The sequence below is a fragment of the Lampris incognitus genome, chromosome 14 (genome assembly GCF_029633865.1).
Source record: "Lampris incognitus isolate fLamInc1 chromosome 14, fLamInc1.hap2, whole genome shotgun sequence".
In the NCBI taxonomy this organism is placed as follows: Eukaryota; Metazoa; Chordata; class Actinopteri; order Lampriformes; family Lampridae; genus Lampris; species Lampris incognitus.
The window spans coordinates 5,580,352-5,602,663 of record NC_079224.1 but is presented as its reverse complement, the minus strand read 5'-3'; the positions used below and the strand labels follow the sequence as shown (position 1 = coordinate 5,602,663).

Here is a 22,312-nt window from a genome sequence, read left to right as displayed (position 1 = left end):
TGTGGACGCCGATGGATGTGGCATGTTTAATTCCCCACCCACCGCGTCAGGTAACACGCCCTACGGATTCCCCACGTCTAGGAGAAAGACACAGAAAGTTGAACACACAACACAACACAACACAACACAACGTTGTGTCCAGATGAACAGATTCAACTTTCTGTCGTTTCTTTACCTGGATTATTGAGCATGCGCAAAAACAGTTTAAATTGAATTTTCTGTCATTTCTTTACCTGGATTATTGAGCATGCGCAAAGGCAGTTTAAATTGAACTATCTGTCATTTCTTTACCTGGATTATTGAGCATGCGCAAAGGCAGTTTAAATTGAATTTTCTGTCATTTCGTTACCTGGATTATTGAGCATGCGCAAAGGCAGTTTAAATTGAATTTTCTGTCATTTCGTTACCTGGATTATTGAGCATGCGCAGACAGTTTAAATTGATTATCATAAACTCCACTTGTTCTCTGTATGCAATGTCATTGTGCTTGCGCAATGACAATAAAGTTCTTGAATCTGAACCCCACCCCTACCCCACACGCGCGCGCGCGCGCACACACACACCCTGAACCCCACCCCTACCCCGCGCGCGCACACGCCTGTGAGAGCGGCTGGCTAAGGAGACAAGTGCTCTGGGCTTCAGTCTGGACAAATGTCTCTTTTATTTCATCCCACCATAAGGGACCACCTGTTCGTGGGACTGGCAGCTTTTGTTACAAAGGTCAACGCAGGAAGGAGACTTTCACAAAGCTGTGGCCCCCCCTAGCCGGCTCCACTGCCTAGGGCTCTGCTGGGCCTATGGGATGGAGGAGGCCTTAAAAGTACCCGCTCAGCTCCGAGCCCATTTCCATCAGTACATGCATGGTCTGTTTAAACAGAATTAACCACAGTACTAAGGAGGAGTCACAGGGCCCACTCACTGCAACACCTGGAAGAGCTCACCACCAGGTGAGTCCTCATAACTCCTGCTCACATAGTCAAGTGTACAGAGATCCCAAATAAATCAGCAGGCCCCATTTTGGTTCATTCACTGTTGTTTTTGGGGGTATTGGGCTTGTGACAGCACACTGGCGGGGCCGAGCTCCCTGCCCAGTCAAAAGAAGCTAAATGCAGCAAAACGCAAGAGATCGTGGAGTCGGGTCTTTCATTTGTTACTGCGATCATGGACTCCGTCTCAAAGGCTTAAAAGAATTAAATATGTAAAAATTGTGTTATGCCAAGTTAATGGAACAAAACACAAAACATAACTTTCAAATAAGTAAGACAACTCAGTCTTTAATGGACATTAACTCCCCATAGCTGGTATCAGGCACCTACATCTATTTCTGTTTACAGTCAACTGTCATTAATTATACAACAGTGTTTAGCGGTATAATACTCTATGTAAAAAGATCTGCTCCACACCACCGTCTTCATATCTGCAGTCTTTTTTATTCCTGTTGTTTCTTACCAGGACCCGGCACCAACACGGTCCAGACCCACAACCTGCAGATCATTTCTTTTCATTGGAATTTGTACATTTTACTCTTTACCTTAGCTACCTACTCATCCCTTGATTTTCTTCACTCTCTACTAAACTCAAATAATCTTTAATATCATATTGTATTACATTATAAATATATATTAATATATAATACATTATAAATATATATGTATATTATATATTATATTAAATATTTATACATTTATATTTATATAATAACATATATATATATATATATATATATCAATTAATCCATTAATATATTATATATATACATTAATATACAATATATTTGGCATTTTCCATCTTTCAACCTCCACCAAAGGTACCGGGTTAAATACAAATACGTCAGGTGGCGTCACCAAAATAAAGAAGTGACACATAACACGCAGACGGTAACAAAACTCAATGCCTCCTTTAATGTCCACAAAAAAGAACACTCAACAGAAATGAACAGAAAGTACCCCGATAAGTCTCACGTGCTCAGAACCGACAAGAAGAGGAGGTAGGTGGTGTGCTAAGTATGTATGAAACGCGTTTGATGTTCCAGACAACAAGTTGGCAACAGAAAGACAAATCACCCATGAAACATGAGAAGACTTCAGAGAGATGAAGATGGCTACTTGCTGTAAAGCCCCTGGAGGCAAATTTGTCATTTGTGATACAAATAAAGTTGACGTGACTTGATTCCTACTGAAGAGACACGGTCACTTGCTTATGGAAACAATGCAACCTGCTTCCACCACAGAAGTAGCTGATGTTGAGTTTACCCTCAGTAGTGTAACAGTTTCTATATTAGTCACTTATCTGGTAAATTCTACCTCATTCATACAGACCACCATTATCAACCTCATTATCATCCTCATTATCAACCTCATTATCATCCTCAATATCCACCTCATCATCAATCTCATCATCAACCTCACCACGCACACACATCCTAGCATCGACCGCAGTTCACCCGTTCCAATTTGTAAACATTAAGAATGCAATTGTTTAAATAACAACAATCTGGTATGAACATATGCGTATATTAAATGCATATATTTTTGTTAAACCAGCTAGTTAAAAGTCTAGGTCTCTGGCTAATGTGGATGCAAATATGTTGGAAGTAATGCAGAGGAATGTGACGGAGCAGCAGGAAGGCGCCCAGGTCTTTAGATGAAACATGGAAACGTGTGTGAGTGAATGTGCTCGTGGAAAACATCCGCGCTTGCTGGTAGACATGTGTAGAAGTCCCCTCTGCAGCAACTCTAAAGCTTATATTTCATCTTCCCCCTTTCACTGATCACACAGATATGCTGAATGGGGGGAAATGACAGAACAGGGAAGAAATATAAGTTTACAGGTGAAATTCATTATGCCAATTTCTGTATATCTTTCTGATGACACAATGACATGGGACCTTAGTGGAAAATGTCAGGGCTGTTGCTGCACAAATAAATAAAAAAAAGAAAGGAATGTTGCTTACATTGAGGTCTCTAAAGTACTCGTTGTAGTCTAAGGCATATCCAACCACGAAACGATTGGGTATCTCAAAACCAACGTCTGAAATGAGAGACGGGACAGAGGAAGGAACAATTGAAGCCATTCTACAGCCATTCTGCTGACTGACAAGCTGTAGGCATTGTTTTAATGGGTGGAAACATAAGTCATAAAAACTTTTTAAAAATGGGTTGCTCAGATACGTACAGTCAGGGAGACACACTGTGTTATGTGTCACTCTCTTCACCAGCAACCTGAGACAGAGAAACCCAGGTCCTTTATCATAACATCTGCACCTGTGCCAAATGACTTCAAGGGCATACATAGTATTATTGTAGTACTATCAGTCTCATATTTTATCATATCATAGTCTCATATTATATCACATCACAGTCTCACGTTATATCATAGCTCAGTCCCATGTTATATCATGTCAGTCTCATATCATATCATAGTCTCCTATTATATCATATCTGTTTCATATTATATCTTAAACATAGTCTCATATCATAGTCTCCTATTATATATCTGTTTCATAATATATCTTAACAGTCTCATATCATATCAGTCTCCTATTATATCATATCTGTTTCATATTATATCTTTACATAGTCTCATATCATATCATAGTCTCCTATTATATCATATCTGTTTCATATTATATCTTAAACATAGTCTCATATCATAGTCTCCTATTATATATCTGTTTCATATTATATCTTAACATAGTCTCATATCATATCAGTCTCCTATTATATCATATCTGTTTCATATTATATCTTTACATAGTCTCATATCATATCATAGTCTCCTATTATATCATATGTTTCATATTATATCTTAAACATAGTCTCATATCATATCATAGTCTCATTATATCATGTCAGTCTCATATTATATCATATCATAGTCTCATATCATATCATCAGTCTCATATTATATCATTCATAGTCTAAATATATCATATTGGTCTCATGTTATATCATAGTCTCATATTATATCATAGTCTTATATTATATCAGTCTCATGTCATTTTATATCTCAGTCTCATATTATATCATAGTCTCATATATCATATCGGTCTCATGTTATATCATAGTCTCATATTATATAATAGTCTTATATCATACCTTAGTCTCATATTATATCATATCATAGCCTCATGTTATATCATACCATATATCATAGTCTTATATTATATCATATTATATCATATCATAGTCTCATGCTATATCATATCACACTCTCATGTAATGTCTTCTATTCTCTCCCACTGTCTAGACAGGGTGACTAAAGGCAGCAGCTCAGAGTCTGGCTTTTTTTATAAGGTTTCCAGACAAAGACTTACCCTGCTACTTTGATCATTTTTGGCCCAAAGGACTGCACGTGTTTCAGGAGGGTCCTCATTGTCTTCCCTGTGTCTACAATGGCCTGCAAGGACCAAAACATAATAATTCAGCGGGCACATTTCCGCTATGGAGGTCCCAGACAGTCTTGTTAATGGTTATGGAGCAATTAATTCATTAGTGTTTAACTGGGAAATACTGATACGCAGTGATGTGCAGTCAGGGGAGGCAGTGCCTCACCCAGGCTAAGAAGAAGAAAAAAAATGAAATATCATGATAGTTAAAAAATATATTTATTTAATTTTTTAACTTTAATTAGTTAAGATTGTTGTAAAATCAAAAATCAAAAATCATGTAAAACTTGTTGTTTTATCAATGAAAGGCATGCCCTGTTCAGGATGGCTTGCTCCCTAAGCCAGCATTCATGAATGCAGGCAGCTGAGGCAGTCTGCTTGTGCCTCTCTTCGGCACAAATACATATAGTTCACTGCCTACCAGCCATGCACCTCACTGCACGTTAGTGCTGATAAGGGACTGATAAGATCATTTACAGATGGATAAATCATCAGTCATTAAAACGATCAAATAACAAAGGGATTCTGAATAAAATAATCAACAGATAGATTATTCGAAAACCAGCTGAATAAATACTTAAAACAGTGGAATTTGACAATAAGTTTGTTGATCATTTTTACAAAGGAAATTAATTTCTAGATTGCTGAGTCCATCTGAGCCATTTCTATTGTCCAATGAAATGCCAATTAATGGATCGCTCTACGATCATTAACAGTACTCTCATAAGCGTCCACTCCATAGGCAGCAAGAAGTGGTGTGTAAAGCAAGCTGGCCTGGGGGCGCTGGGCTTTCCCCCGTCATAACAAAAGCGAAAGGGAGAACTTGGTCACGCTGTTTTATCATCCTACACTGTTTGTGTGTGCTTTGTCATTGACATTACTGACATTCCACTCCAAAAGAGGAGGCTGGACAGACTTGTGGTGTCAAACTCAGAAACACGTCGACATATTCCCAAACACTGAGCAGTGTGGTCAGCCTCTGGAGAACATGCTAACTGTGTCACTTTGTATGCAGACTACTAACCAACACTGTGTGTGTGTGTGTGTTCCTGTACAAAAAGCAAACCTCGATAAAGAATCGTTGAAAGTAAACTAGATTCAAACAGGGCTTATTCCAGAAGACTGCACTAGAGACATTCCAATTAGGCAGCATTACGTCCTTCTAAGACAACCATTATTGACAGAGAGCTACGGGCAGCAGCCTATTAACGGATGTTTGGGCACTGACAAATGATTGCTATATCCACGTGCTCTGCTGAGCTGGATCTGCTTAAATAATTGCCAACTGTATGACAGTATTGATTTCTTTCCTGCAAATTGGGCTCCTTCCCAGTGCACCGGTTCCCACTGCAGGAGACAATTATACTGCTAACAAGAAAGTTTCTGGAGTCATCCTGAAGAACGAGCGCTCCAACTTCCCTGACCAAAAAAAAAAGGCTAATTAAAATAGTTAGCTAACGTTTGACTTAGATTCTGTAGAACAAAAAGAAAAGAAACTTCAGATGTCCTTGACCGACCTTAATGGAGGCGTGTGGCGGTAAATGCGACTGGCCCGCTTCGTGAGGCTGGAGGGGGAAAAGAAATAAAAAAAGGAGAACCAAAAAAACAAACCGACTCACCTCCACAATCAGCGTGTTCTTTTCAGAGCATGTTGGAAAGGGAAGAGAAGGGAGGGAAGCAAACAATAAGGTAGAGTTAGATGCATAATGAGCGATCTCTGACCAACCACACAAAACATCCCGGATGAGCGTCACAGAGGACCACAGAGCGTCCACATCCATATCCAGTTACACATCCTAATCACCAAATAATCATGTGCATGGAGAACGAGAGAAAATACACTGTTTTTTCTCTCTTAAGCAGAAAACTAAGGCTATAAAATCCCATTTGGCAAATGAATTGTCGGGACCTGTCCAGTTGTTCAGAGCCATTCCACCCTCGGTCTGACATTTGTCATATGCGGCTACAGAGAACAAGAAAATACACACCTGAAGAAATGTCGTTAAAGACACACTGACATGTGTCTTTAATGACAAACCGGAGGGTGTGCTCCAACTATCGGGGCCTCACATTGCTCAGCCTCCCTGGGAAAGTCTACTCTAGGGTGCTGGAAAGGAGGCTCCGACCGAATGTCGACCCTCGGATCCAGGAGGAACAATGTGGATTCCGTCCTAGCTGTGGAACAACGGACCAACTCTTTACCCTTGCGGAAGTGCTGAGGGGGGCATGGGAGTTTGACCAGCCAGTCTACATGTGTTTTGTGGACTTGGAGAAGGCTTACGACCGTGTCCCCCGGGGCACTCTGTGGAGGGTACTGCGGGAGTACCGGGGCAGTTTCTACAAGCCATCCGGTCCTTGTATAACCAAAGTGAGAGCTGTGTCCACATTCTTGGCACAAAGTCAAACACGTTTTCGGTGGGTGTTGGACTCCTCCAAGCTTGTCCCTTGTCTCCGATTCTGTTTGTGATATTCATGGACAGGATCTCAAGGAGCAGCCAAGGTGAGGAGTGTGTCCGTTTTGGGAACCTCAGAATAGCATCTCTGCTCTTCGCAGATGATGTGGTTTTGTTGGCTTCATCAGAACGCGACCTCCAGCGCACACTGGGGCGGTTTGCAGCTGAGTGTGAAATGGCCGGGATGAGAGTCAGCACCTCCAAGTCTGAGGCCATGGTTCTCTACCGGAAAATGGTGGATTGCTACCTCCGGGTGGGGATGAGTTGTTGTCTCAAGTGAAGGAGTTCAAGTATCTCGGGGTCTTGTTCACGAGTGAGGGTAGGGTGGAGCGGGAGATTGACAGGTGGATTGGTGCAGCATCAGCAGTAGTGTGGACGTTGTACTGGACCATTGTGGTGAAGAGGGAGCTGAGCCGGAAGGCAAAGCTCTCAATTTACCAGGCAATCTTCGTTCCAACCCTCACCTATAGTCATGAGCTTTGGGTAGTGACCAAAAGGGTGAGATCGTGGATACAAGCGGCTCAAATGAGTTGCCTCTGTAGGGTGTCTGGGCTCAGCCTTAGAGATAGGGTGAGGAGCTCGGAGTAGAGCCGCTGCTCCTTCGAATCGAAAAGAGCCAGTTGAGGTGGTTCGGGCATCTGATCAGGACGCCTCCTGGGCGCCTTCCTTTGGAGGTTTACCGGGGACGTCCAAGTGGGAGGAGACCCCGGAGTAGACCCAGAAATCGCTGGAGGGACTACATGTCCAATCTGGCCTGGGAACGCCTTGGGATCCCCCAGGAGGAGCTGGAGGGTGTTGCTGGGGAGAGGGAGGTCTGGAGTGCCCTACTTAGCTTGCTGCCACCGCGACCCGACCCCGGAGAAGCGGCTGATGATGAGATGAGATGAGATGAGAAACACTGACATGAAAATTCTACCCTTAAGAAGCGATCTTAGTCATGGCAAAAGGGAGGTGTTAGGTAAGGCTCATCGATGGGCTCATATGAATTTGTTGTTCAACCTCAGTTTATAAAAAGATAGCAATATGATGTCATTATATCATATAAGTGAGTTTACAAAAAGAAATCTCAAAAATGTAATCGTTCTCATCCAAATAGGAAATCTGTATTTTTTTTCTAGTCACAGAACATCATTTCTGCAAGTGTTTGTCTAATCAGTTGGAGACAACTGGGAAGCATGTAAATCTAGCTGCAGTCTGAATTCGACACATTCACCTTTGTCAAGACAAACGCTACGCCTACAAACCTTTCAACTGCATGGTAAACATAGCAATAAAGGGTCACTTTTGTCAAACAAAGGACATGTCTAAGGATAACGGTATGCTTTCCATCCACCTCGTTAACCTTCAGGGACAGAAAACCAATTAAAGCGTGTTGCACTGCCTATGTTTTCCCTCCCCACAGAGTAAAGCAGTGTGAAGCGTTGCATGGGTGCAGCTGTAATGCGAGCTGTAATGTTTTCCATTTCACACAAGAACTAGCTTGCTTCCAGCATAATAGGTGACTACACCAAGTTGAGAATCATGGGAAACTCAGGAAGCCTTAAAATATGGAGTGAGCAAAGCAACAGCCAATGAGTCAAGCTCACGACCTCATAGTTTATAAACGATTCAGGCATTCATGCCCCGCCCAACTGCACAGTGTGACTACACAGTGTGTGCGTGCAGAGCTGAAGAGTGTGTGTGTGACAGTGAGTGTTCATATCAGCTGATTCACATTTCCCAAGAGTCCCTCTGGTTGACCAATGAGTCTATTTGTAGTGGAGAAAATGGCCGAAACACACACACACACACACACACACACACACACACACACACACATACACAAATAGAGGAAAAAATAAAATTGCAATTCATGGCTACAACAAACAATGCCGTCTGAATGTTGCTTTTCTAACAAGAGTATCGGTAAACCTTACATTCGTGACGCTCACTGCTTTGTCACTGTTACCTTCAATCAATCAGTCAAGCTGCATTTTATATATTATATCTTTTATATAGCGCTTTTCTAGCTGCAACAGCCACTCAAAGTGCTTCACGATGTCATAAATAATAATATATAAATGAAATATATATAATATATAAATATAATAGATAATATAATAAATATATAATTCATTCATATACTTATATACACTCTATGTCTAAACGTATTGGGACACCTGGCCATTACACCTAAAGAAGCTTTTATGACATCCCATTCTAAATCCATAGGCATTAATATGGAGTTAGTCCCCTCTTTGCAGCTATAACAGCTTCCACTCTTCTGGGAAGGCTTTCCACAAGATTTTGGAGTGTGTCTGTGGGAACTTTTGCTCGTTCATCCAGAAGAGCATTTGTCAGGTCAGGCACTGATGTTGGACGAGAAGACCTGGCTCACAATCTCCGTTCTAGTTCATCCCAAAGGTGTTCGATGGGGTTGAGGTCAGGGCTCTGTGTGGGCCAGTCAAGTTCTTCCACACCAAACTCATCCAACCATGTCTTAATGGACCTTGCTTTGTGCGCTGGGGCACAGTCATGCTGGAACAGAAAAGGGCCCTCCCCAAACTGTTCCCACAAAGTTGGAAGCATAGAATTGTCCAAAATGTCTTGGTTATGCTGAAGCATTAAGATTTCCCTTCACTGGAACTAAGGGGCCTAGCCCAACCCCTGAAAAACAACCCCATACCATTATCGCTCCTCCACCAAACGTTACAGTTGGCACAGTGCAGTCAGGCAGGTAACGTTCTCCTGGTATCCGCCAAACACAGACTCGTCCATCAGGCTGCCAGACAGAGAAGTGTGATTCGTCACTCCACAGAACACGTTTCCACTGCTCTAGAGTCCAGTGGCGGTGTGCTTTACACCACTCCATCTGACGCCTGGCATTGTGCTTGGTGATGTAAGGCTTGCATGCAGCTGCTCGGCCATGGAAGCCCATCCCATGAAGCTCCTGGCACACAGTTTTTGTGCTGATGTTAATGCCAGAGGAAGTTTGGAACTCTGCAGTTATTGAGTCAACAGAGTGTTGGTGACTTTTACGCACTATGCACCTCAGCACTCGTTGACCCGCTGTGTGACTTTACATGGTCTGTCACTTTGTGGCTGAGTTGCTGTTGTTCCTAAGCGCTTCCACTTTTCAATAATACAACTTACAGTTGACCGTGGAATAGCCAGCAGGGAAGAAATTTCACCAACCGACTTATTGCAAAGGCGGCATCCTATGACAGTACCACGCTTGAATTCACTGAGCTCTTCAGAACGACCCATTCTTTCACAAATGTTTGCAAATGCAGACTGCATGGCTAGCTGCTGGATTTTATACACTTGTGGCAATGGGTCTGAATGAAACACCTGAACTGTGCAGCCTCATGTTTATAACATGGTGCTGATGAGACTCAACAGTTTTGAATTCGTGTTGAGTAGTGTTGCAGTTTCAAAATGAAAGTTATAATTATAAAAAAGATAAAACTGTAAAACTGATTTTAGTTTAAATCATAATTACATTTAGTGGTAATACAGTCTGCTAGCCTCAATAACCGAGTCGGATCTGTGATTTGTAACCTTAGCTGTTGTTGCAATTTCAGATCCATCATCATCTGAAGGCCCTTCTTTTCTAGTCTATGTATATGACCCCCCCCCCCCACACACACACACACAACAAATCTAGGTAACTACTTGGCTGCATTGTCACTCATTTGAATCATAGTGATGCTACTCCTGTCACACACACACAGTTTTGTCTCTGATTGTCTTAAGCATTGTTATTGACCAGCCGGCTGGTCAATAACAGCAGCTTTTTATTTTCACGTTATGAGAGGCCTACATTATAGGAGAGGGTGCTCTCTTGTGGTTACTGCTAAACATTACCGGCTATCTGTCTTGACGCATGCTCAATAATCCAGGTAAGAAAATCAAAGAAGGTTGAATCAGTTCATCTGGATACAACGTTTATTGACAGATACGTTTGAGTGATGAAACGTTGTATCCAGATGTTTCATACATGTCATCACTCGAGTGATGAAATGTATCTGTCAATAAACACTGTATCCAAATCAACTGATTCAACCTCCTTTGATTACCAGCGATCACAATTCCAAACATCGTTGTTCACTTCACTATAAGCACGCTTATTGAAACCCGTTACACAATAGTCATATATCCTCTTCTCTATTAAAGATTTTTATTCTGTCGTTCCTTGTGTGATGTTAATAATAGTTACCTTCCCACTCAAAAAAGAGAGGTCTTCGGCTCCAATGATGTGGAGATCTTCTGTTGACTGGTCATTCTACAATAATGGAGCAGAGAGAGAGAGGGGGGGGGGGGGGTTAAAATCTGCTTCAGTGACATCAGCAGAAATTATTCAGTCTACCAGGCAAATACAGACCTATTCACCACCTAGAGAAAAATCAACCACTAGTCTGACCAAAGCACATTATGGGCTTTCTTAAGAACGACCGGGATTTCACTCTTAACTAAAACCATGGGCGGTCAAAATGACGGCCGGTTTCTAAACTCTATATTCTGTCAAGATGAATACCCAGTTGAGATATTAACGCATCGCAAATGTTAGTATGAATACAAAATTAACGTCTTAACAGCTATAATACTATTTTAAAACAATTTCAACTTCAGAGAGACATGGTTGAACTTGAAAAGCAAAATTGAAAAAGTGAAAATATTACCTGAAAAACAAAACAGAAAACACATGTTGCTAATCTAACAAAATGCAACAAGGCCTATAAAGCGTGACATGTAAAAAAAGGAGACAAAGAAAAGAAAACAAAACAAACATTGAACCCAAACAAGAACCGGATCTTAAAAACTACTAGAACGACTGTGGGCGGTCATTTTGACCGCCACGGGTTTTAAACTCTATATTGTGTCAAGATAAATCCCCAGCTGAGATATTAATGCATTACATCTGTCAGTGTGTCTGTTATGAAACTGACACCAAAATTAACATTTTAACAACTTTAATACTATTTTTCAAACAATTTAAGATGGCCGCTGTCCAACGCCTGTAAATGCTGCAGCACCTCGGTGGTAGTCATGGTGCTTCTGTAGCCAGACCTGTTGGACACCATCACACATCAAGTTCAGACTATTTCTCTCCACTGGAGGGCGCTAGTGTGTTTCTAGGACAGAGCAACGAACTTCATGAAGGAAATGACGCCACCAACACCCGTCATCTATAGAGACATGACGCGCAAGATGACGCACAAATTACGTGTCGTCATTTTGACCGCTCGTGGTCGTTTTCGGTAGATCATATCATAACTTTTGTGCAATTGATCTAAAACTCATTTTAATGCAAATATATGCAATTTCATGAGCATTCAGGGAGCGGCGGGTCTGTATCTTTTTTTTTTCTCAGCAAAGTCACTGAACTCTGAAAATCCAAAACTGTCCAAATCAAGGCCTTGGTCGTTCTAGTGTTTTTATGAATGCTTAATTATCCAGGTAAGAAAATCACAGAAGGTTGAGTCAGTTCACCTGGACACAACGTTTATACAGAGAAACGTTACATCACTCATCTAGGTGACCTCTTCAGTCTCACCTGACCCTTATTAACAATACAGTTTATAAACAGTACACCGTTATAAACAATACAGTTTATAAACAGTACACCCTTATAAACGATACAGTTTAGTGTTTATAAGGGAGTACCGTTTATATAGTCTATAAACAATACACCCTAATAAACAGTACAGTTTATAAACAGTACTCCCTTATGAACAGTACAGTTTATAAACAATACTCCCTAATAAACAGTACAGTTTATAAACAATACTCCCTTATAAACAATACACCCTTATAAACAGTACAGTTTATAAACAATACCCCCTTATAAACAGTACAGTTTATAAACAATACTCCCTTATAAACAGTACAGTTTATAAACAATACTCCCTTACAAACAGTATAGTTTATAAACAATACTCCCTTACAAACAGTACAGTTTATAAACAATACTCCCTTATAAACAATACACCCTTATAAACAATACAGTTTATAAACAATACTCCCTTATAAACAGTACAGTTTATAAACAATACTCCCTTATAAACAGTACAGATTATAAACAATACTCCCTTATAAACAGTACAGATTATAAACAATACTCCCTTATAAACAGTACAGTTTATAAACAATACTCCCTTATAAACAGTACAGTTTATAAACAATACTCCCTTACAAACAGTACAGTTTATAAACAATACTCCCTTATAAACAATACACCCTTATAAACAATACAGTTTATAAACAATACTCCCTTATAAACAGTACAGTTTATAAACAATACTCCCTTATAAACAGTACAGTTTATAAACAATACTCCCTTACAAACAGTACAGTTTATAAACAATACTCCCTTATAAACAGTACAGTTTATAAACAATACTCCATTATAAACAGTACAGTTTATAAACAATACTCCCTTATAAATAGTACAGATTATAAACAATACACCCTTATAAACAGTACAGTTTATAAACAATATTCCCTTATAAACAGTACAGTTGATAAACAATACTCCCTTATAAATAGTACAGTTTATAAACAATACTTCCTTATAAACAGTACAGTTTATAAACAATACTCCCTTATAAACAATACAGTTTATAAACAATACTCCCTTATAAACAATACAGTTTATAAACAATACTCCCTTATAAACAATACAGTGGCATAACGACCAAACCAACGATCTAACACCGGTTTAATATGCAAACTGCTGTGACCATTGGCCACTTTACTTTTTTATCATTGTACAGGTTACACCGAACTTGGGTTCTGCATTTAACTCCTCCTATTGTACAGGAGCAGCGGGCAGCTGCAGCGCCCGGGGACCAGCTCCAGTTCTCCTTTCCATTGCCTTGCTCAGGGGCACCGACAGGAGTATTAACCCTAACATGCATGGCTTTAACTAGAGTTACAGTGGCCATGTGTACCATTCACAGAGGGTTGGGGATTAGTTGCACTCACAGCATTGTAAGACGGTGAAAGATGTACACTTAGCTCCTCCCCTCCCCACCCCCCGGTTCAGGGATGGTCGTTCCCTCTTCACCATTGTTCCTCCCTATCAAGAATGGGCACATTCTCATCCTTGAAAGAGTGGCCATAATTATCCTAGACTGTGAAATTGCAGTTGGTGATGGGGGACATGTGATGGGTGATGTGTACTGTGAGCCAACACATACTGTTCAGTACTTAAGGTTTGACTCTCGTCATCCACTGGAGCACAAACTAGGAGTCATCAGGACGCTGGACCACCGAGCTGACAACGTCCCCACCGACACAGCGGCCGGGGAAAGGGGAGAAACCCCCACATGAAACAGGCCCTGGTTAAGTGTGGTGATCCTAACTGGGAGTTTGTCAAAGCCAGGAAGACCCCAAACAGTGCTCCAGCCCATCGAAGAGAGGAGAAGGACACAACTGTCTAAGCTTAAACCAGTGGTGAGTCTGTATGTGGTGGGAGTGTTGAACAGTTGAGACGCGTATTTTCCACACACCGCATCTCAGTTGCTTTCACACCCCAAAACACGCTGCACCAGAAATTGGTGCACCCCAAGGATCAGGTCCCCCGGCACAAACAGAGCAATATAGTGTAGCTGTTAAGTGCCGGGAGGGTTGCCCTGACTTGTACATCGGGGGAACCAAACACATGCTGGCCAAGAGGATGACACAACACAGGAGAGCTAACACGTCAGGCCAGGACTCCACAGTCTACACCATCTACACAGTCTACACCATCTACACAGTCTACACCAGCTACACAGTCTACACCATCTACACAAGCTACAGAGTCTACACCAGCTACACAGTCTACAGAGTCTACACCAGCTACACAGTCTACACCATCTACACAGTCTACACCAGCTACACAGTCTACACCATCTACACAGTCTACACCAGCTACACAAGCTACAGAGTCTACACCAGCTACACAGTCTACACCATCTACACAGTCTACACCAGCTACAGTCTACACCATCTACAGTCTACACCATCTACAGAGTCTACACCAGCTACAGTCTACACCATCTACACAGTCTACACCATCTACACAGTCTATACCATCTACAGAGTCTACACCAGCTACAGTCTACACCATCTACACAAGCTACAGAGTCTACACCAGCTACACAAGCTACAGAGTCTACACCAGCTACAGTCTACACCAGCTAGTCTACACCAGCTACAGTCTACACCATCTACACAGTCTACACCATCTACACAAGCTACAGAGTCTACACCAGCTACACAAGCTACAGAGTCTACACCAGCTACACAAGCTACACAGTCTACACCATCTACACAGTCTACACCATCTACACAAGCTACAGAGTCTACACCAGCTACAGTCTACACCAGCTACAGAGTCTACACCAGCTACACAAGCTACAGAGTCTACACCAGCTACACAGTCTACACCATTTAGTCTACACCAGCTACAGTCTACACCATCTACACAGTCTACACCATCTACACAGTCTACACCAGCTACAGTCTACACCATCTACACAATCTACAGAGTCTACACCAGCTACACAGTCTACACCAGCTAGTCTACACCCGCTACAGTCTACACCATCTACACAGTCTACACCATCTACACAGTCTACACCAGCTACAGGCCAGTGGCCACTCTCCCAAGGATGAGGATGTGCACCTCCTTGATAGGGAGGAATGCTGGTTTGAATGGGGAGTCAAAGAGGCCCTCTATGTGAAGAGGGAACGACCCTCCCTGAACCGTGGATGGCCGTTCCCTCTTCACATAGAGGGCCTCTACTGATTAAGGCCTCTATAGCATATATATATATGGCCTCTATATCTTAAAGGCTGCTAAACAGGGTTGCGTTTTTCCATTAACAGACATCTGTTATAGCCTGGCTCAGAAGAGTGGGGTAATTGGCCAAGTACAATTAGGGAGAAAAAGGGGGAACAATTAAAAAAGGTGCAACAGCATGGGCTAACAACAACTGGACTCCCCAGGGGGAAAATACCAGTATCATCCAGTGAGATGTCTTTCTAGCTTAGGTGTCACTCACACACAGCCACAGGCAGAGCCCTTCCTCCTATAACGGGAATCATGGCTAGAGCCACTCTCACCTGTCTCCCACTTGGGAGAGAATATGCGAAATGTTCATGAAATAACTGGAAGTCAGGCACATTTCTGACATGCAAATTTGGATTTCGAACGTCGTCTTGCTTTTAATTAGTTCAGTGCCTGTGTGTACATATACGTCTTGAAACAAGGACTTCTGCCTCTGCTCTGGTCTCTGTATTTTTTTAACTTCATCTCTTTATTTCTATATCCCCTCGTGGCAAATATTTTGTGTTTTTCATCTTGTTGTCTTTGCCTCCATTTGTGCAAGTTGCAATATTTGAAAGACTTTGAGCGGCACTGTGAAACTCTCCCCGGAAAATAACGGAGGCGAGGATCCCTGATAAACACGTCATTCGGAGGTGGTCCTCGAATTTGCCACGCCAAATTAGCCAGAGATCTACATCCATCTGGTGCAAACCAACCGGTGGAGTAACAGGGTGACGAATCGGGGGATGGATGCTACTGTTTTGTATACATCCCCCGGTTTGTCACCACCACCAAATGTGCAGCAGCACCTGGGTGGTGCACGGCAGCCATGTTGCACCAGAAGGCTCACCACACATCAGCTTGAGGTGCAGTTTAAGCTACATGGGGGGTGATGGGGAGGCCAGAGGGAGAGAGCCAGGTTGGGAGTGTTGCCGGGACAACGGGGACCCCCTACTCTTTGTGATAAGCACCATGGGATCTTTAACGACCACAGTGAGTCAGGACCTCGGTTTAGCGTCTCACCTGCAGGACGGCGTCTCCTACAGCACAGTGTCCCCGCCACTGCCCCGGGGCAAATGACCGAGCGGGCCTTTTCCAGTAATGGCTGATGATCTTAACCATCACCTGGAATACCAGGAGAGCCTTCTGCTTTGGCCCGGGCGTTCCCGCATGTGTTCACTGGAGCGTCTTATCACACATGTGCAGGTTGAGGGTTGACTGGCCCGGACGTTTTGAGCAGGTAAACGGGACGGGTCTGTCAGCCCCCCCCCTTCCCCCCCCCCCCCGCAGACCGCTCAGTCTTACCAGGTAGCTCTTCAGGCGGATGAAGTGAACCCTCATGGGGATCGTTTGGCTGGAGTTGCGACTCAGGGCCTTGATTCTCTCCACCAGGTCGGCGCAGAACTGGTAGCCTCCTTTCAGCACGCACAGCACCACTATGTCGTGGTCCCCCAAGTCCCCCATGATGTTCCGGGCCAGCCGCTCCGTCCTGTGACCACGCACACACGCACACACACGCACACACACGCACAGTAGTGTGTCATCACGCACGTTCATGTGAACAGACCGACTCGCTAGAGCGGAGTCAGCGTCACCAGACCGATCAACTAGCGCAACATCGCCTGGGCCACAATAGCGGGTCTTGATGCCCCCCCACCCCCACCCCCACCCCCTGTTTGTGGGAGCGTCATTCGATGTTCAAAATCACCCACCACGTTCAAAATCACGAGCCACTGGTGGCCCCTTAAAGCAGCCCACAGCTCTTGGCTCCGTCTTGGCCACCAGCTTCTCCAACTTCACCAGCCTGCAGGTCTCCATCACCGGTAAGTTCCGCCTCAGTCTAGTGTTCAGACCCCCCCCCCGCCCCCCGGTGCCGTACCTGCCCCCCCGCCCCCTGGTGCTGTGCCTGCCCCCCCCCCGGTGCTGTACCTGCCCCCCCCCGGTGCTGTATCTGCCCCCCCCCCCGGCGCTGTACCTGTCCATGATGACTCCATGCGGGATGTAGACGCAGTCCAGGTCTCCGGAGTAGTGAGCCGGGTAGCTGAACAGGTCCAGGCTGTAGCCGGGCCAGCTGTCCTGGATCTGGGAGCAGAACACAGCAGCAGCGTTAGAGCAGGACGGGTTCTGCTGACCCAGCTAGAGCGGAACATGTCGCCGTTAACTAAGTTGGCCTCTCTCAACGTCCCGCTGCAACTCCCGCACGCACAACCACCACAACAACAAAAAAGCCTCGTCAACTTTCTGTCCAGCGGGCCACGGACGGAGCCGGGGACCCGGTCCGGCTGTGCACGCGGTAGTCTCGCGCTCACGCCCGCGCTCGCTTTAGTTTTAGGAAATTACCACGATGCCGCCGCCGCCGCCGCCTCGCGCCTCTGTGTGAGCAGCGTCGTCTGCCATGTTGTTTCCCCACCCCGGCCCCGCTGCCCCGCAGCCAGCCAGCCAGCCAGCCAGGCAGCCAGCCAACCAGGCAGGAGGAGGAGGAGGAGGAGCAAAGAAGTGTGAAGAACTGCTCCGAGTTCACCGTCGACCTCAAACTCCAGCACACCCCGGACTGCTGGAGGCTCTACTTTGGATTTGGACCCTCGGCTGCAAAACTGCTTTTGCAGAACCACGTCGCGCCGGTGCCAGTTAATGCTGGAAGTAGCGTGGGAAGAAGGGTCGCCCTGCCGGGGCAACGGACATGGGAAGGGTCGCCCTGCCGGTGCAGCAAAGAGCGGATGTGGATCAACGTGATCAATAAGATGGACGTTCTTGTCACAGGAGTGAACGAGTTGAACGCCTGCTTAGACTTTTCTCTTTTTTTGCTCAACACTGCCATCTTGTGGAAGGATGCAAAATTCACCAGAAGGCGAGCAAAGAAATCCCCTACCCCCGGGGTGCGGGCTGGAGATTGGGGCGGGGCTACACGCTGGGCGGAGCTTATCCCCTCCTCCTGTTTGGAGTATGAGGCGGGTTCATGTTAGGGTAATGGTTACACTGAGGGGCAGGGGGTGGGGGGGGGAAGGGGGGGTGCTCCTCAACTCTGGTGCCCTGAATTCAGAGTACTGCTATGGTGCTGTTTCGATAAAAAGATCATTGCGCTCACTTTTTGCGCCAGGACCAAAACAGCCTGATCAGACTGGTACCCTGCAGAAGAGGGCCCGCAGTATTGGTGGGGGAGTCGTTGTTGGCTTGAGAAAAATAAACTGTAAATACTCCAAATTGTGCCTCATTACATGCATGTAATCGATTAACGGACAGAAACGGTACGTGGCAAATCCATGCCCAGAAAGTAAAAATCCCAACCATGTATTTGCTCCACCCATGCGCTACACCAGTTGATTCTGGTCAACACCACCCGTCAGTCAGGTAGGGGAAACTAGTTAAGGAAATCAGCTGCTCTAGTGCATGGGTGGATCAAATGCATGGTTAGGACTTTTACTTTCTGGACATGGATTCGCCATCTCGGGAAATCACATGTTTTACAACTCAGAAGGGTAAGGAGCCAGGTGTGGCGCCACCTGTTGAGCACAATATAAATGTTGTCTCAGCTGCAGATGTAGCAGTCAGTGCACCTAGTTTCTGAGTTTCTGCAAGATCCTGTTCAAGTAGGATTATGTTGGCCAGTCAGTTTAGGTGCAGGTTATTGGCCATATGAGACTGGACTACTTCCCAGATAAGCAAAATCTCTGTGGCCCGGACCCGTCCCACACCCGACACTTTCATCCGGCCCACGTGGAATGATGGTACATGGGCGGTCCGCTCCTGTTTGCCAGATCTGGGCCAGAACCAAGCCATCGCAATGCTACATGTGCCACATATTTGCCGGCCCATATTTGTTTTGTGATATTTGAGCCATATTCACCATTTACCACACGGGGCACTTCAGGGTCACATCCAGATTACATGTTGCCCAGAGCACCGCACCTTTACCAAAAAAGGCCCACATCTGATTTGGCATATTTGGGCCATATTTGCTATTATACATGTGGGCCACTTCAGGCTCACATCCATTTTGTCAGGGTCAGAAGAAGACCATCAGGGCCACATCATTGCCTGAAGTGGCCCACATCTGGATGCTATCTGGGTTTGTTGTCAGTTAGTCGTGCTGGCTGTTGGGGGTTGGACAAGGTGTCTAGGCCACCTCACCCATGCTCCTTCATAGCATCTGTATGTGAACAGTGATGCAGTGACAGCTGGAGAGCCACATGTCACCAGAACACATCAGATATCAGTCAGTCACTGGAGAGGTGTAGCTGTGACGACGCATTACATGACAGGATTTCAGAATATCACCGGAAGGCTTTCTTCTGCAAGAATTAACACAGGGGATGCTCTCAGCTCAGCCCACTTCACTGCGATGTTTATTTCATATGAAAATAACACGCTTTTCTAAACTGCAGTCAAGGTAAATGTGAGCATTACCGTCAAGCTTGATGCTGGGACACTGGCAGATGAATAAACTATCACAAACAGCACGGGATTTATGCACATGAACAGCTAGCTTTGTGTGACGTTGTCAATAATGTGCAAACATGCAAGTAAGAGCATGTATCTAGTTTCATCAGATTGCGTTGATACCCATGCTGTGTAGAAGGAGCAGGTTTTGTATCAGCCTGCAGGGCCAGAGAGACATCTGGCTGCAGGACCAGGGAGACGTCTGGCTGCAGGACCAGGGAGCCCTCTGGCTGCAGGACCAGGGAGCCCTCTGGCTGCAGGACCAGGGAGACATCTGGTTGCAGAACCAGGGAGACGTCAGCCTGCAGGACCAGGGAGATGTCAGCCTGCAGGACATGGGGGGGATCTCAGCCTGCAGGACCAGGGAGATGTCAGCCTGCAGGACCAGGGAGCCCTCTGGCTGCAGGGCCAGGGAGACATCTGGCTGCAGGACCAGGGAGCCCTCTGGCTGCAGGACCAGGGAGATATCTGGCTGCAGAACCAGGGAGACATCTGGTTGCAGAACCAGGGAGACGTCAGCCTGCAGGACCAGGGAGCCCTCTGGCTGCAGCACCAGGGAGACATCTGGTTGCAGAACCAGGGAGACGTCAGCTTGGAGGACCAGGGAGACGTCAGCCTGCAGGACCAGGGAGACGTCAGCCTGCAGGACCAGGGAGACGTCAGCCTGCAGGACAAGGGAGCCCTCTGGCTGCAGGACCAGGGAGATGGCTGGCTGCAGGACCAGGGAGACATCTGGTTGCAGGGCCAGGGAGACATCTGGCTGCAGGACCAGGGAGACGTCTGGCTGCAGGACCAGGGAGCCCTCTGGCTGCTGGACCAGGGAGCCCTCTGGCTGCAGGACAAGGGAGACGTCTGGCTGCAGAACCAGGGAGACGTCAGCCTGCAGGACCAGGGAGACGTCAGCCTGCAGGACCAGGGAGACGTCTGGCTGCAGGACCAGGGAGCCCTCTGGCTGCTGGACCAGGGAGCCCTCTGGCTGCAGCACCAGGGAGACATCTGGTTGCAGAACCAGGGAGACGTCAGCTTGGAGGACCAGGGAGACATCAGCCTGCAGGACCAGGGAGATGTCAGCCTGCAGGACCAGGGAGACATCTGGCTGCAGGACCAGGGAGACATCTGGCTGCAGAACCAGGGAGACATCTGGCTGCAGGACCAGGGAGACGTCAGCCTGCAGGACCAGAGAGACATCTGGCTGCAGAACCAGGGAGACGTCTGGCTGCAGGACCAGGGAGACGTCTGGCTGCAGGACCAGGGAGCCCTCTGGCTGCAGGACCAGGGAGACATCTGGCTGCAGGACCATGGCGACGTCTGGCTGCAGAACCAGGGAGACATCTGGCTGCAGGACCAGAGAGACATCTGGCTGCAGAACCAGGGAGATGTCTGGCTGCAGGACCAGGGAGACGTCTGGCTGCAGAACCAGGGAGACATCTGGCTGCAGGACCAGAGAGACATCTGGCTGCAGAACCAGGGAGATGTCTGGCTGCAGGACCAGGGAGCCCTCTGGCTGCAGGACCTGGGAGACATCTGGCTGCAGAACCAGGGAGACATCTGGCTGCAGGACCAGGGAGACATCTGGCTGCAGAACCAGTGAGACGTCAGCCTGCAGGACCAGTGAGACGTCAGCCTGCAGGACCAGGGAGCCCTCTGGCTGCAGGACCAGGGAGACGTCTGGCTCTGGCATTTCACACTAACTCAGCAGTCAAAGCATGTGACCTTCCGGTCTTTACTGCTCACTGTTTCATTACCCTCGGCCCTACATTTGGCCAATTATGAATATTCAGTTCTTGTGAAAGTTATAGTGGCGGACGTGCCGCTGTCCAGCCAGATAAAGTCACTGTTGTGGTTTGCAGCGGTAGAGCTGAAAAGTCTCAGAAGGACGTGGCCACTCCTCTCCCTTCCCATCTCATTCTGGTATGTGTGACAATGAAAAGCAATGACTGGCCTTCCTCTGCCTGACCTTAATAATAAATAACATGCCAACTTTCTTTCTTTTTCATTGCCTTTCCTTCCTCTCCCCCTCCCTCTCCCTCTCTCTCTCTCTCCCTCCCTCTCTCTCTCTCTCTGCCCAACACCCAGCACATCCACTCTTACAGTGTGTGTGTTGCCCTTCCATCATGCCCGCTGCATGCAGCGTGTCAGGTTGGCGTGTTTCATGAGATATGACTGGTGACGGGTCTGTCTGCCCGTCCACACCACACCATCAACACCGTTAGCAGAGGAGGCCACATCCACCTCCAG

The 22,312-nt window shown here is 45.8% G+C and overlaps 1 protein-coding gene across 2 annotated transcripts; it reads right to left on the bottom strand.

Moving 5' to 3' along the window:
* Positions 1-1,887: 1,887 nt before the first annotated feature.
* Positions 1,888-18,337, bottom strand: prtfdc1b (phosphoribosyl transferase domain containing 1b). 2 transcript variants are annotated; one of them, XM_056293695.1, is made up of 9 exons: positions 17,978-18,337; positions 17,613-17,719; positions 16,943-17,126; positions 11,039-11,104; positions 6,007-6,024; positions 4,316-4,398; positions 3,175-3,221; positions 2,954-3,030; positions 1,888-2,783 (listed from the first exon to the last, which is right to left on the bottom strand). In XM_056293695.1, the coding sequence occupies exons 1-9, from the start codon at positions 18,032-18,034 to the stop codon at positions 2,736-2,738; spliced, it is 687 nt and encodes a 228-aa protein (XP_056149670.1). In that variant the 5' UTR covers positions 18,035-18,337; the 3' UTR covers positions 1,888-2,735. The 2 variants fall into 2 exon arrangements, with proteins under 2 accessions (XP_056149670.1, XP_056149671.1); XM_056293696.1 differs by lacking the exon at positions 6,007-6,024.
* Between the last annotated feature and the right edge of the window lie 3,975 nt (positions 18,338-22,312).

Excerpts from the sequence above, each read along its gene's own strand:
- prtfdc1b (XM_056293695.1), bottom strand. The coding sequence starts at position 18,034 with ATGGCAGACGACGCTGCTCACACAGAGGCGCGAGGCGGCGGCGGCGGC. Across the intron at positions 17,127-17,612 it reads CATGGAGTCATCATGGACAG|GACGGAGCGGCTGGCCCGGA; the intron begins GTACAGCGCCGG and ends GCGTGGTCACAG. Across the intron at positions 11,105-16,942 it reads TCCGCCTGAAGAGCTACCTG|AATGACCAGTCAACAGAAGA; the intron begins GTAAGACTGAGC and ends CCATTATTGTAG.